Genomic DNA, 15,045 nt, shown 5'->3' with positions numbered 1-15,045 from the left:
TGGGCCCAGTGACTGTAGGGTACCCTGGGGGTACCCTGAGCCATTAGAGAAAGGGGGGGATGGGATTTCCCCTCTGTAAGTATTGCAAGCCACCACTTGAATATTCTAAAATTAAACACATTCCAATGAGCGGCGTTTTTCTGGTGTATAAATTTTGTGAAACCCAGTGGAAAAACTGGATCAGGATCAGGGTATCATTGAACAGAAATGAAAAAAGTAAAAGAAAACTCATGTGTGTAAGCAATAGGGCAACGGTATTGCAAGAGTCATTTCTAAGAGAATCTGTCTATCCCCATGTATGTGCTCTTCTGTCCCTTTTTATTGTTTACCATAGACATAGATTAAAGAGCCACATTAAACACACCAAAGCTTAGAGCCATAATAAGATGAACGTGTAATGAAAAATGACAAATTCTACATTATTTATTCTAGGATGCAGTTACTTTGGCAAGGACTTGTTTAGGATGGGCATAATATTAATAGATCACTCTGTTCCTTTCGCCTTATTGCTTGACACAAGGACATGAGAACATTTGATTAAACTAAAAGGCAGTAAATTCAAAAGGCAACAAAAAGGAATGCAGCTTTAAGCTTCAGACAGCAATGTCTCTAGTGCTTTCTGTTAAGGGAATGTCAGGGCCATTTCGCACAGAGCTCAAAGTTGCCATTTGGTTGCTGTTAGCGAAATCGCTACTTCAACTAGCGAAATGTAACTAGCTGTGCCCGTAACGCACAGCTGCGGTTTTTGCGGAATTTAGCACTTTCACTTCTCGTCACTTTCGTAACCCACAGGCTTCCGGTTCTCCGTCTTTTCGCTACAAAGGAGGTCCCTTTTTAGCGCTTCTGGCCTCCCGTGCCCGTCAATCAAACTGCGGGCACACCTTTGACCTCGACCCTAAAGCCGGACTTGTCGGGGTCCCCTTTTTTTTAAAAAAACCTTGGGAAACCCGTAGCAACGCGTTATCGTCAAATCATTGGCGCCCTTGGAACGTGTTTTCTATTGTTTTCTATGAACCAGAGGTTGATGCATTGATATGTTTGAAAGGTTAATCCCCGCCCACAGTACACGCCCACAGGTTACCTGCTTATATGCACCTGGGCAGACACGCGGTCGGCCTCTCTTTGTTTGCGTAGCCTACTGCCCGCAGCACAGGTTAACGTTGCAATGGAGAGGATTATTGTTCAATTGTTGGCTCGGATGATTGCGTTGGTCCAGCGTATCCGCACCACTGTGCAGCATAGGAGGGCTGCTTCAGAGGAATACCGAGAACGTATTGCCAGAGCGATGACCAGCAGCACAAGACGTTCTCAACGGGCAACCATGGCGGCAAAGAGGCACTGGCAAGCTCTGGCAGAGGTCCGGTTCCCCCCCCGGTTCTGGGCGGACGAAAGATCCTCTGACTGGCGGGAAAATTTTGTGTGGGCTCGCTGGGATGATGACCACTGGATTGCCAACTTTAGAATGTCTAGGGGGACATTTTTTGAACTCGTGGAGGCTCTACGTGGACGCATGGAGAGGCAAGTCACTGGCATGCGGCGACCCGTGCCAGTGGAAAAAAGGGTAGCGGTCGCATTGTGGTACTTGGCAACCCCTCAGTACTTCCGGACAGTAGCCCAGCAATTCGGACTCGGAGTCACTACGGTTGGCGATATCCTTAAGGAGTTCTGCCTCGCCATGGAGGCGGAATTGTTCAGCAAAGTCGTGTGCCTTGGAGACCGGCTTGGAGCGGTGAGTGTCATTCGATCCCCTTTGCCCTTTAAAATTTTTTTCTTGTTTGACAGGTCAGCAACGAAGACGCGATACACCCCACGCTGACTTGCCATGGCTTATATTCTTTTCTTTCCCTTATTCCAGAGTATGGACGGGTTTGCCAGGCTTGGATTCCCGCATTGTTTTGTGGCCGTCGATGGAAGCCACATCCCTATCCGTGCCCCCGGGGGAAGCATAAAGGAGTACGGTAACAGGAAGGACTTTTGTTCTGTTCTCCTGCAAGGAACTGTGGACTTCTCCGGACGGTTTATCGATGCCGAGGTGGGGTGGAGTGGCAGGAGGCATGATGCCCTTGTTTTCAGGGAATCCAACCTCAGGAAAGCCATGGACGAAGGGATCTTTGTTCCAGGAAACCCCACCGCCACCATTGAGGGCGTGCGTGTGCCGGCGTTGGTGCTCGGGGACGGAGCCTACCCATTACGACGCTGGCTCATGACTCCCTACAAGCGGCCAAGGACAGACGTGCAGAGCCACTACAACCTCAGTCACTCCCGGGCAAGGAATGTAGTGGAGCGTGCCTTTGGACGTCTGAAGTCCCGGTTCCGTTGCCTGATGTCCCGACTCCATGTGCATATAGACAATGTGACTCCGCTGATCATCGCGTGTGTCATTTTGCACAACATATGCGAGGACAAGGGACATAACATCCCCTTCCCTGTGGATGAACCTGATCCTGAGGTCCTTGAGGACACTCAAGACATCCCTGAAGCAAGGAGAAAAAGGATCTATGCTGAGGGGTGCAAGGTTCGGGACGCCATAGCCACCCACATCTACAGAAACAGGAGGCGTGTTTAATTGTTTTTCCCACTCTGTTGTTGAATAAAGTTTGGTGTTCTTTGCTTAACCTTGTCTTGTGCGGTTTGTGTACTTTGCCTGCAAAAAAACGGGGATTCTCTGGTAGAAAAGCACTTTGACAGCCCTAAATGCTAACTCCCCACTGAAATTGACACACACAATACGGAAGCGCTGAACGGGGAAAGTTCGGGGAGGCGGGTAGCCAGGAAGTATTGGCGACCCCTGTCAAACCGGAGGATCAATCCACTTATGTTCCAAGGAATAATTTTATTGGTGGGCAGCTTTGATACATTTAAAATAGGGGTGGTCGATCGGAGCAACGCACGTTCGTTCCCTAACCGTCATTCCGAAGATGCCGAAGCCACGGAAGGGCTCCTTCTGGCAGCGCGCCGAGGCTGAGGCACTTCTGGAGCTAGTGCTCCAATCTAAAAGTGTTGGCCGCCTTATGGCCAGCACCCACTGCCACACCAAGGGTGCTTACCTGGTGTTGGCATCGAAGCTGAGGGAGAGGGGCTATGTCCGGACCTGGGAGCAGGTCCGGACAAAATTTAAGCGAGTGAAGCTGGACTTCCTCAACAGTCTGGAGCAGTGGGGGGGGGTCCCGCAGCCAAGCGGCAGGACGGTCTTCCACGACCAGATGGTGAAAATATGGGAGAAGGCTGGGAAGCCCCCCCTGGAAATGAGGAGGCATATGGGTAAGTGCTGCCCTCGTTGTGTTTTGCCCTTAAACATGCATGGCATGACTAGCTGCCTCTTTCCCCTACTGTCCCCAATGCAATTCGAGAAAGTACTTAGATGCTGTCAACCCCCTCTGACTTAGCCCGCCAGTACTGTGTAGAACCACTTTGGTTATGCGCTTTGACTCTAACTGTGGTGTGTCTACCAGCTGTGTTTCATCTCTGGTTTGTGTGCTTTTAATTATGATTTCTCTTTTTCTTTGCCCAGCCACACAATCACCATCCAAGATGGCAAAAGCACCTGAGCTTGAGGAGGGGGAGGAAGAGGGACCTTCCACCTCGGGACAGGCTGCAGGTGAGAGTTTTATGTCTGTGCGGGAGACCCATGTGTGTGTTCCCCCATGGAGCAATATGGGAGCCTGCTGTGATGCCTCCATTTTAAGTGCTATTAAATTCTTTGTTTGATTTCTATAGCAGAAACTATGGAGGCAAGGCTGCGTGCCATGGAGGCCAGGGTGGCTGCCTTAGAGGCTGAAGTGGCAGACCTCAAAGGGGAGTTACAGCAGCAAAGGCAGCAGAGGGAGGCGGAAGAACGTAGGTTATGTTCCCCACTGCCCAACTCTTCTCACACTGTGGCTACGGCCACCAAAAAGTGTATGCATGTAAACTAAAAAAATTGGAAAATATGTCTGGCACTAATGTGTACTTTTTCTCCCTCCCCACACAGTTAAGAAGAAGGAGGACGAAGACCTCTTCCGCCGCAAAGTGCGGGGGACCATGGGACGGTTGTGCAGGAGAGTGAGGGAGCTGGAAGGGGCTGGGGAGGGGAGCGGTGGGACCTAAGTTTTGTTTACTTTTTGTGTTTTGGGGTGGGGGGTGTTGGGGGGGTTCCCAGTTACTTTGCCCATTTTTCTATCCCTGTTAAATATTTGAATTTGTTAAAAAAAAGTTGGCTTTCTTGGAGGGTGGAGGTGGTGGTGGGGGGGGGTCCAAGTTACATTCCCTTGTTTTTTTCCCCTGTTAAACTGTTTCTGAAAATAAAATGTTGTTGTAAATTTCCTGAAAAAGACTCCAGTGTGACTCCTTACACTCGCACACCTTTCACCCCAAACTCCTAAGACACCTTTAACCTTTAAAACACCCTCCAACCTCCAACCCACACAACGGTGCCAGAATTGGCACAATCACTAGAGAGGGTACACAGAGACAGAGTCAAAAACATAAACTTTATTGAACAGAAAACAGCAAACACAGATAAACAGACAAAATGGCCCAAACTAGGAGGGGGAGAACTTGTCCGCGGGTTTCACGACTCTCTTCCCGAGAACAGTCCTCCTTCTCGTTTGGGTCGCGGCATTCTGAGAGGGGGTGGGTGGGGTGGGTGCTGTAGGTGGTGGGGGGTGTGGGGTGGGTGCTGGAGGTAGTGGGGGGGTGTGGGTTGGGGGGGGGACGTTCACTGTAATCTGAGGAGGGGGGGCCGCCTCCATAACCGCGACCGCCCTCTCCATCAGCCTCCTTATCATTCGAACTTCCTCCACGCTTTCGCGTAGTGAGTTGTTCGAATCTCTAAGGATGGCACGGAATTTTTTGCCCTCCTGGGCCACGAGGGAGAGCATCGCCTGGTCTGCAGCAGCTGCACGCCTGGACTCCTCCTGGCAGTGCTCCAGGATCCTTTCTCCCACACTAGTGAGGACGGAGACGCGCCGCAGCCTGCCGCGTTCCCTGGCCAGCCTCTCCTCAGCCGGGAGAGCGCCCCTGGGTGGTGAGCCAGCTGGCTCGTCGTCTTCAGAAAGGACCTCTGTTGGCAAAAAAAGAGAAAAAGAACTGTTAGTAACAACGAGACAGTCAAAACCCACCCTGGTGCACATGGTGGCCTTTCTTGGTCACATATTGTTAAACCAAGACTCAGAACAATGCCAGGGGAGCACACGGTTATTGTTTGTTTGCCCATGGTGGCCTTTCTTGGTTACATGTTAAACCAAGACTCAGAACAATGCCAGGGGAGCACAAAAATGAAAAGGAAGCACACAGTTATTGCACACAGACATTGTCCTGCAGCCATGGCTCGAAAGGAACAGTTCATGCACGCTCACCATCTTGTATCTGTATCCGCCTGCGCAGGGCAGGAGGTCCAGCCACCCCACGCTCCTCCTCCTCCTGTGTCCCGGGTATGAAATCTGAAAAAAGGAAACAAAGAACATGATTTAGGACCAAAGTGTGGCAAAGCTAGCTTCAAACCCTAAAGCAGCAACGTTGAGGGACTATCTTCTGTCTCTTGGCAGTGCTGCTGCCCTGCACAAACAGAAAAGCACAAAGCAGTTAAACCCCCCCCCCTTATTGCAACTGATACTTACCAACATTTGTGGACGCCCCAGAATCACTGTCCTCTGCTACTGCTGCAGGGGACTCTAGGACCACCGTCCCAGGCATCTGTGTCTCTGTGGACAAGAGCAGAAAATAGTGAAAAAGGAGCAAGCATACAACCTGAACCACACAGCAAGCTCCCAAAGAAGTGGCTAGAGCACTGCAGAAGGCCTATGGCTGAGGCATGCAACAAAACTGTTTGGGTTGTTGTTTAAACACAACCGTTTTAAAAAGCCACCCAAAGCAATCCACAAACATCCAAGCATAGCATGCGTTGCAACGAACACAAGGCATACAATGGTGAAAAAGGAGCAAGCACACAACCTGAACCACACATCAAGGTCCCAAAGTAGTGGCTAGAGCGCTGCAGAAGGCCTATGGCTGAGGCATGCTGCAAAACTGTTTGGGTTGTTGTTTAAACACAACCGTTTTAAAAAGCCACCCAAAGCAATCCACAAACATCCTATCATATTATGCGTAGCAACGAACACACGAGAAAACGATCCCCAAACGTCAGAACACACATTTGCTCAATATAAAAACAATAAAATATAAAATAAAAAGAAAATTACTTACCGGAGGCAAGGGGCGTTTGCTCAGGAACCTCCTCCGGCTCCCCAGGAGCGATGGCCATCAGGTCCACCGTGACCAATTCCGCTGGTCGTTGCTGGACGGGGGGTGGAGGCCGAAAGCTGGACGAGGTTCCCTCGCCGGGATCCTCCTCAGCGGGTGGTTCCTCGACCGGGGCAGCCGGCTTCCGAACCACCTTAAGGCTCCTCCCGACGCGCTTCGGCCTGCCGGCTCCTTCCCCGTCTCCGTACAGCTGACGCTGCTCCTCGAAGTAGGGGCAGGTAACCTTCTCGTTGCCGGAACCCTTATTATGGTTCACGGCACGCATGTACTCCGCCCTCATTGTTTTGGTCTTCGACCGGCATTCAAGGCCGGTCCTGTTGTGGCCCAGGGCACGCATCTTAATGGCCACTTGTTCGAAGACCTCCCTATTTCTGTGAGAGGACTGGAACGCGTCCTGGATTTTCTCCTCCGAGAAAATCGCGATCAGGTCCCTGATCTCCGCGTCCCTCCAAGTTGGGCCACGGCCGGTTGCAGGGACGGACGAGGCTTGAGAAGAGGATTCCATGGTGCTTTCGCTAGTAGCTGAGCAAAATGGTGGTGCGAGGTGCAGGGTGCAACGGATCATATACCTTCCCGCACACAAAGACAAAGGGACTAGCCGGCTCCTGATTGGTAGAGGGCAGTAGGGGACACGCGCATTGGCCACATTAGGTCACATGTCACGTTCAAAACTCCTCGCGCGGGAACAGGATCTGCTCCTAATGGCCAGATTAGCGCCTTTTGTTTGACTTCTCGCATGCGCTGATTCGTCCACACGCGGGAAGAGCAGTTTGAACATGCAGCGGGAGCCATTTTAGTGAGATGTCCGCCATTACAAAAACGCATGCCGGTGTAAAACCGAGAGCAATTGCAGTGGTACGCGACAGTTCCCCAATAATATTCACCAACCAAAGCATAAATCAATGACATGTAACTGGCGAATGTTCGTTGGCACGCTCAGCGGACAGTTTTTTAAAATGAACGGCGGACGGCGACTCCGCTTGCCGGAGGTCTAGCCGCCGATGGAAGGGGTTGTCCGCACCCAAGCACAACCACGCACCCGGAACCACACAAAGACCCACTACACATAAACCGCCCCTCTTGAAATCACCTCGAATCATATCTATTGAACCCCAGTAATCTAAACAGGAGCCTGCGAGCGGCGAACGTTCGTTGGCACGCTCAGAGGAAAGTTTTTAAAAATGATCCCCGTACGTTGACTCCGCTAGTACTGGCCTACGGTAGACGGGGTTTTAAGCTATGGGCAAATGTTTGGAACGTGACAGTGTGTGCCACTGTGCTTTTGGAAAACTATTGTGGTGTCCGGGCAGAATTTCAGAAAGTGATCTTGCTTGAAAGCCAGTCGCTGTCTCGTTGCCTCGTAGATCCCCGCTCGCTCGGAGAAAAAAGATGGCGGACAGTTCGCCGGAAGTTAGGAGGAAAGGCTCGGGAGGAGGGACTTTGAAGAAACCGCAACAATGGTAACGCACAAGTCTGTGGCGCTAGTGTTGCAGATTGGTTGCAGGAGTGTATCGCTATCCGGAGGGTGAATCCAGTTTTCTGGATTCCCCTAGAAGCGCTACAACGAAGCGCTTTTTGCGGGTCGGTTGCAGGACTGTTGCAGATTGTGTACGACGTCGTGGGTTATGGCAAATTTGTAGCGTTTCCAATTGGCAACCATCCTGCTACTTTGAAGCCGTGCGAAATGGCCCTCAGTCTCGTACTCCCAAGGGATGGATCTCGGGCTACTGCACCCTCCAGCACCCGTTCACTGCAGGCAAAGCCTACTGAGGGAAGAGGAGATTCTTTCTCTACCCACTCTGCTCTTACTGCAAGACAGAGGTTTGTACTACCCTCCTTGGCTGTCCTACCTCCTGCCCTTTAAACGATTTCCTATAGGTGGGGCAACCTTTCATGGTTCCTTTAAGGGGTCATGAAAAGATCATGGTCCTGCTGGATGTGAGTAATAATGATTGTTGGGTTCCAGCCTTCCCTTCCAGATCCTTCCTCTGCTAAGACCCCTGGCTTGTGAGGGCTGAGAAGGGGGTGTGCCTGTTGCCTTGATTCATGGATCTGACGTTCCAGGTTCCTATGGAATAAAAATCTTTACAGCATCGGACTGTCTTTTTGCCACCAGTTACTTCCACAACTGAGCGTCCTTTCGGCTTTGGCCCAGTCGCTTCATTCATTCTGGCGCTACTTGTACTAGCCGTCTGCTCATCCCCAGTAGCATATTGGACACCTTCCGACCTGAGGGGCTCATCTTCCGGCGTCATAACGTTTTGCCTTTTGGAACTGTCCATAGAGTTTTCATGGCAAAGATACTGGAGTGGTTTGCCATTTCCTTCTCCAGTGGATCACCTTTTGTCAGAGCTCTCAGCTATGACCTGTCCGTCTTGGGTGGCCCTGCACGGTATAGCTCATAGCTTCACTGAACGACGCAAGCCCCCTTGCCACAACAAGGCAGCGATCCTTGAAGGGGGTAAGGAAGACTATAGGGGGCTAAATGCATCTGGTCTTTGTATATATAACAGAGATTTTTATCAGTGTTTTTAACTTTTATTCTGATTGACAGAGGCTCCCCTGTGTTTCTAGCAGAGAAAAGTATTTTTCAACACCTGTTATCTGAGGTTGTTTAAAAGGAGATGATAGCGAGTGAACCTGAGACCTGGGCTGAATCTGCACAGAGCTTTTATTCCAATCCCAGGTCAATTCAGTCCTTGCCGTCTCCACTGAATGCAATTTCCATTTTGATTTTGTCCTATTTAAATTTTCCCTCTGCAACAAGCATGATTGATCCAGAGTGACCCTACCTTTTCCCCGCAATATCCTAGAGTGGATATAACCCTCAATATTTGAAAAATTGGCATGAGAAAGAATGCAGCTCTCTGCTTGCTACTGAGCCTCCAAGGTTGTAGGAAAGCCCTGATTGGCCAAGGCTTCAGTTCAGAGGCTTCCTCATTCCCAGGTTACAAGCTTGCCTTAAAGGGGAAGCCCTAACTTCTCACAGCAGAGATTTGCTTCTTGGTTTTTTCCTCCCTCCTCTGCTGTCTTCAATCCTCTCTACCCCCCCTTTCAAAAAAAGAAAGAAAGAGGTTCCTACTGTGCTTGGCTCCTCCCCCTGCTTCTGAGCTTCCCTAACCAAGTGCAGAACACTTTTCTGTTTCAATGGGGGGGGGGAATAGATCAAATCGATCTGAATTCAACAGGATCCAAAACAGAATAAACAAAGTTGATTCTGGTTTATTAAAATGTTGTTATTATGTAAAGAGAGCCATCTTGGGCAGTCTCTAATCCAGAGCTGGGTTTGATTCCCTACTCCCCCACATGCAGATAGTTCGGTGACCTTGGGCTAGTCACAGTCCAGTTAGAGCTTTCTCACAGAACAATTCTGGCAGAGTTCTCTCAGCCCCACCTACTCTCAGCATGTCTGTTGCAGGGAGAGCAAGAGGAAGGTGATTGTAAGCTGCTTTGAGACTCTTTTGGGTAGTGAAAAGTGAGGTATAAAAAAAGTCTTCTTGTAATAATAAATTGCTTCAGGAAATTAAGACACTTTACATATTAAAATATTAAATGCTGAACATATTTTTCCTAGTAACAAACCAACAGCATGTCCTTAAAATACCAGTAAGAGTGAGTGATGACAGTAGACACTGATTTCTTGAATGAACTCAGACTCAGCTTGTCAATTGCCTTGTTTAAAAGCTGGTCATAATTGGAAGATGGAGATAAAAACCGGCAATGGGCCAGGATATGCATTTGTAGTGCCCTTGCCTGCTAACCCTCCCTAGGCATGGCAGCATTTATATCCTTTTTAAAAATTCAAAATATTTAATGTGGTTGTTAAACTATCTGACATGAACCTAATGAGGAAGCACTGTTATATATATGAAAGATGATACAATGGGAAGAGTAACTTAAAGAGGTAATAGCAAGCTTTATTGGATCTTGATAACTGTCAGTAGAGTTTAAAAGCTGCTAAGATAAAACTCTTGTGTTCGTGTTTTCCTTTTCCAGAAGTAACTGGATCTCCCTCTAAACTTCAGTTCTATTGATTCAACCAATAGAGTGAATGAAGCAGTAATTTTTAAAAAAAGGTTTTCCCCTATCTCTTCCAAAGATTTTTCTTTGAAACCAGCAGCTGCTATGATCCTAAGGTATAAAACTGTGCATTTATTTTATTGCCTACCCTTTCCTGCACAAAACATTTGGCATATTTACAATTATAATTATTAGCAAGTTTTTGATGGTGTAAAAGATGGATTACATTGACAATTATTCTTAGTTACTCCCAGTACAACCATCTTGTAGATGCTTTTGCTGTTTATGGTGCTATCTATCCAGCACTGAAAAGGACACATTGCTGTATTAGGTGAGACAAAGAGGCAGTTTCAAGAACAGGAATTTAAAAGCCCATGAATTTATTGAGTACAGTATGAAAATGACTAAGATAATCAAACCTGTAAAAAGGGAAACTTTTTGTGTTCTGGTGATGGGAACCTGTCCTCCTGCAGGAGCAACGGGTCTATTGACAGGTCCCACTATATTAAGAACCCTGCTGCCTTGCTAAGAGAACAAGTGGAAGGCAGGGATCAATTTTCAAGCTGTCAGCAGCCTGTTATTTATTCTAAGGTCAGGATAATACCTCCACAAACATTCCTAGTTGTGTGAATTCTGAAAACCAAAGTTATGTCATACTTCTACTAGGGTCAACCAGAATTCCACAAAAGAGCAAGGTCCACTCCGCACAACTTAAATGTAGCCGAAGTCTAACCTTTTGTAAATGCTATTAATTTAATGTTCCGCATGATGTCATAAACAAACCGCAAAACTCCCGCCAAACTCCAGCAAGAATCAGAATTTTATAGCGCTTAGGGGGAAATCCAGAAAAGTGGATTCCCCCTGAAAAAAGTGCTACACTTCTGAGCACAAGTCACAACACATCAGCAAAACACATGTGCGTTCTCAAAATAGAAGTAGAAAGAATGTCCCTTTCTAGCTCTTGCCACTGAGCTTCCGGAGACGCGATCGCCGTTGTTTTCCCCTTAAACCAGCGAAAGCAACGAATAAGCAAGGCCTCTTCGGCTGAAGTCCCTCCACAGAAGTGCTTAACAGTAAAACAAAACTCCCTTCTGCACTTGTCTTTAAAGTTTCTGAGCACAATACAGCCCCCTGTTCGACGCTGCCCATAATTTCGGTCAGAAATTGCACCCATCGGGGAGGGGGGAGGATTTTTCCTTTCACTTGAAGAGCGTGTAAAAGATTAAGCACCAGCTCCTACCACCAGCAAAAACGGTCTTTCTGAGACATTGAATATTCGTTGCTACTGGTGTTTTTGGTTTTTTAAAAAAAACAGTTTTTAAAGGGAAAGGGGCTTTTCGGGAGCACGATAACAACACTTCATTGGCTCTTCTGATTGGTGGCCAGGGGTGGGAAGAAGCGCGGAAAAATATCACGTCCTTTGTTGCGATTCCGGCAAGACCGGAATTCTGTGGGAATGAATAGACCACTACTGCAATATTCTACGAGAATTGAAGGTATGCTGAATGATGAAATTCCACTATTAAATATAGCGTTTCTGCATACTGCAAACATTTAGCAACATTGGTCATTGTGCGGAATGGCCCCAAGTTTTTGCGATCTCTAAAATGCTTCATCAAGTTGAATGTTCAGTACAATACCAAAAAAGGTGGCATCATGGGGGGAGAGAGGTGGGAAGTAACCAGGAGATCAAAGAGATGATGGCAAAGAACTGAAGTCTGCAATTGTAAACTCTGCTATTCTTCATTTCATGAATGAATTTCCCCCAACCAGGGATTGTTTCTGATTGTCAGGTCCAGCCAGCTGCAACCCTGTCCAACTCTGAGGAAGAGGCTGATCTGTGAGTCTTGGCAGGATCAACCTCTGAGCTTCAGCAACTGCCCACAGTCTAAAAGCCTCAGAAGCACTAGGGCTGCCTTTGGAATCCAGCCCAGAGCCTGAACCACAGCTAGGCCCAAGCAAGCACCCAGCACTTCCAGCCTTTGGACACTAAACCTGTTGCTGAAGCCCCAGCAGCAGCTGGCTCCCTGCTCTTGTCTCCTGAACCTAAAGCACTTTGCTTTGTAGGAAAGGTGAAGGAGTGCACAGCTAATTGCTCAAGGAAGATCTGGCCTCCCAGAGTCAGCTGTGGATGATTAGCTGTATGTCAGGCTTAAAAGTGGTGAGTGAAAAAGCCCACTCATTCTGGACCTGCACCTCCAGAGCCAGTTTAGACTTCTTGGACCTTGCTTCCGTGTCTGGCCTTCAGCTTGTGACTTGACTACAGACCTTCTTCTTGCTCTTATGAACTTGGCGTGTGACTGACTGATTTCTGGCTATTGACCTCAGCTTCTGTTTTGTGACCACAGCTTTGCTCACTCCCTTCAAACTATCTGGCTGCCTGAACATCTCTCCCTGCTGTGCCTGGAGACTTGACACTGCTCTCCATTCTCCTTTTGTCCTAGGAAACTCATTCATTGTTGTCCTGGATCTTCAGCTTTGTAGGGAAAGGAAATTATTGCCCTTCTATTAAAGTATCAACATGGAGAGGGGGAATACAGGTTGTGCCCTTTCCCAGTCTCCTGACTCATTCATTCAAAGGTTGAACAAAGTCCTGTTAGAACTTTTGTCATGTCTGCCTTTCTGTCATTCCAGTTCTGGACTATTAGAAGTGTCCTGGCTACAGTGGCTGCTGTTGTTATGGATGTTGTGATGTCACAATGGGAACTGGGCAATTTTAGGATAGGAAACTAAGTGCACTTTGGAAACATAGTAGGAGCAGGGATTTGAGATCAATGAATAACTTTTAAAACATTTAAGTCAGTGTCAGGATGTCACAGGCTTTCAAATCCTATTTCAACATCCTGTCGATGGATTAGAATGATTCTCTTTAGTACTTGTTGCAAAATGTTATGTGAATGCTGCAATACCTTACAATATTTATTGAAGCCTGACTCATAAGCAAGTCTTTTCATCCCACCCAGTCCTTAAATGCAATGTCCAGGATCCAAAGATGTCCTTTAGAACTAGCACCTGAGAGTTTGTGTATGCCCTGTAGGGTTTGGACTATTTTAAAACATTAATCCTTAAGTGCTGTATCAAAAACTGCTTTTGAACATTTTAAAGATTTTAAATGGTTTTCTGTAAGGCATGGGGGGGGGGGCTGCTGTTTGAGAAACAGAAACCCAAAGACTTCTTGGGCATGTGAAACCACCTGAGTGGTTCTTTGGATCCCAGCCAACAACCACAATCTCACTGCATTTCTCTGTAGCACTGGAATACCCTGCCTAGCAGTAGTTCTATAGGGTCTGGGAAAGACAGTTGCAGGCCGCATAAGGAAATCAATGCACTCCCTTAAGAGTTGTTTATAACTGTTCTTGTGAAAGAATGTCTTTACAATTGCAAACAAAATCATTTCATCTTAACTATATTTATCAGTCAATCAGCATGAACCGTGTAATGATTTCTATGTTTTGGGGAAGTGGAGCAACAATTTCTGAACTAAATAAATGAAGATATATCCTACTGTATATAAGGATACAACTGGTGAAATTTTAACAACACAGGCAATGAAAATGCCCATGTTTTTACAATATTAGTTTATTTTATTTTATGGTATGTTAACTATATACACATTTCATGATATCAGATACACTGCAGCAACTTCCCTATCTGCAGGCGCCACAGATCTCCAAAGGTTTTCCAGTCAGGAGTTGGCAGCTCTGGCGTGTGGGTAAGGGAATGGCAGCCTCCATAGGGTAAACATGTGCTCTACAAATCTCAATTGGTCTCATAGGCCATTAAAAATGATTGCACCCATTGCAGAAATACCAGGGATTTCTGTCCTATGAAATAGCTCAGTAATCCCTTTTTGGAATATTGTCACTGTTCACCCCAAACTAGTTTCCAGTATTCTTCGGGCAAAATCATGATGGCCAAACTGCTTTCCACTGGTAATCTCTCCAGAGGGATAGCTGTGTCAATTTGTTGCAGTGAAACAAAACAGGAAACTGATTTATGAAACCTTATATGCTGAACTAAATCCCAGCCACTAGCCTTCTGTTTCATTTTTGTTTCAAATGGATTTGAAATATATATGTGCCTTAGTATTCTAAGGCGTCATAATAGCACATTCTAAGACATAATAAAAGCCAAGTTCATTTCTCTGTCAGTGCTGTTATATAAAACAAGGTATGTTCAAATATCTTAACAGGCTAGATTTCTCATCTTTGTGTGTCAAGAGATGGCATCATGACCTGTCTCCCTGCATATGATGATGGATAAGCACAGTTGCCATCAACCGTCATGCTGAAGCTGTATACGAAGCCTGCAGCAGGTCTGCAGAAGCTGCCTCCGGAAGTGCTAATTAGAGCCGTGCACAATGTCAAATATTTTCCACTCTAAACAGAGAAAGGGAGTTATCACTTCTAGTTCACTGATTAAGGGCTATAAGCTCATAATTTTTGCTAATTGCTGAGCTAGGCTGATGCAAAACTGACAGAGACAACACGTTCTCTCTGCCCCCAATCTTCTGAAGGTTTTTCTTCCCCCAATGCAAAATGCTCATGCCAAAGTAAGAAGGAAATCACTGCATTTCTAATACAACGTTAAGGCGGGTATGGTGCCATTGTTACAGAATACAGGAATTAAAGAATTCACTTTATGGAAATGATTGCAGCGGTTTTTATTTAGATAGGCAGAAGGTTAGCACTCAGGCACCACCTTAGGGCTGAAGGGGGATGCTGTGTAGGATGCTGCAAGCCCAGGAATATACTGAGGACTGTCTTCAGTAAACAAAGTATAAGT

The 15,045-nt window shown here is 47.1% G+C and overlaps 2 protein-coding genes across 2 annotated transcripts in view; both read right to left on the bottom strand.

Moving 5' to 3' along the window:
• The window catches only part of MYRFL (myelin regulatory factor like), a 512,195-nt gene that overhangs the window by 417,383 nt on the left and 79,767 nt on the right, over positions 1-15,045 (bottom strand). The gene's annotated exons all lie outside the window — the stretch shown is intronic.
• LOC143838885 (uncharacterized) lies at positions 3,768-6,426 on the bottom strand. The gene is made up of 5 exons (XM_077340793.1): positions 6,184-6,426; positions 5,598-5,681; positions 5,337-5,420; positions 4,659-5,041; positions 3,768-3,788 (listed from the first exon to the last, which is right to left on the bottom strand). The coding sequence occupies exons 1-5, from the start codon at positions 6,239-6,241 to the stop codon at positions 3,768-3,770; spliced, it is 630 nt and encodes a 209-aa protein (XP_077196908.1). The 5' UTR covers positions 6,242-6,426.

The sequence above is a fragment of the Paroedura picta genome, chromosome 5, assembly GCF_049243985.1.
Source record: "Paroedura picta isolate Pp20150507F chromosome 5, Ppicta_v3.0, whole genome shotgun sequence".
In the NCBI taxonomy this organism is placed as follows: Eukaryota; Metazoa; Chordata; class Lepidosauria; order Squamata; family Gekkonidae; genus Paroedura; species Paroedura picta.
Note: the sequence above shows the minus strand (reverse complement) of the source record. Positions and strands in the feature narration are given on the sequence as shown.

What these genes read in the sequence shown, in the direction of transcription:
- LOC143838885 (XM_077340793.1), bottom strand. Translation starts at nt 6,241, where the DNA reads ATGGCCATCGCTCCTGGGGAGCCGGAGGAGGTTCCTGAGCAAACGCCC. An exon ending in TGGGGCGTCCACAAATGTTG is followed by an intron (nt 5,421 to 5,597) that starts GTAAGTATCAGT and finishes TCCTTTTTTCAG; the next exon opens with ATTTCATACCCGGGACACAG. An exon ending in GCGGATACAGATACAAGATG is followed by an intron (nt 5,042 to 5,336) that starts GTGAGCGTGCAT and finishes TTTTGCCAACAG; the next exon opens with AGGTCCTTTCTGAAGACGAC.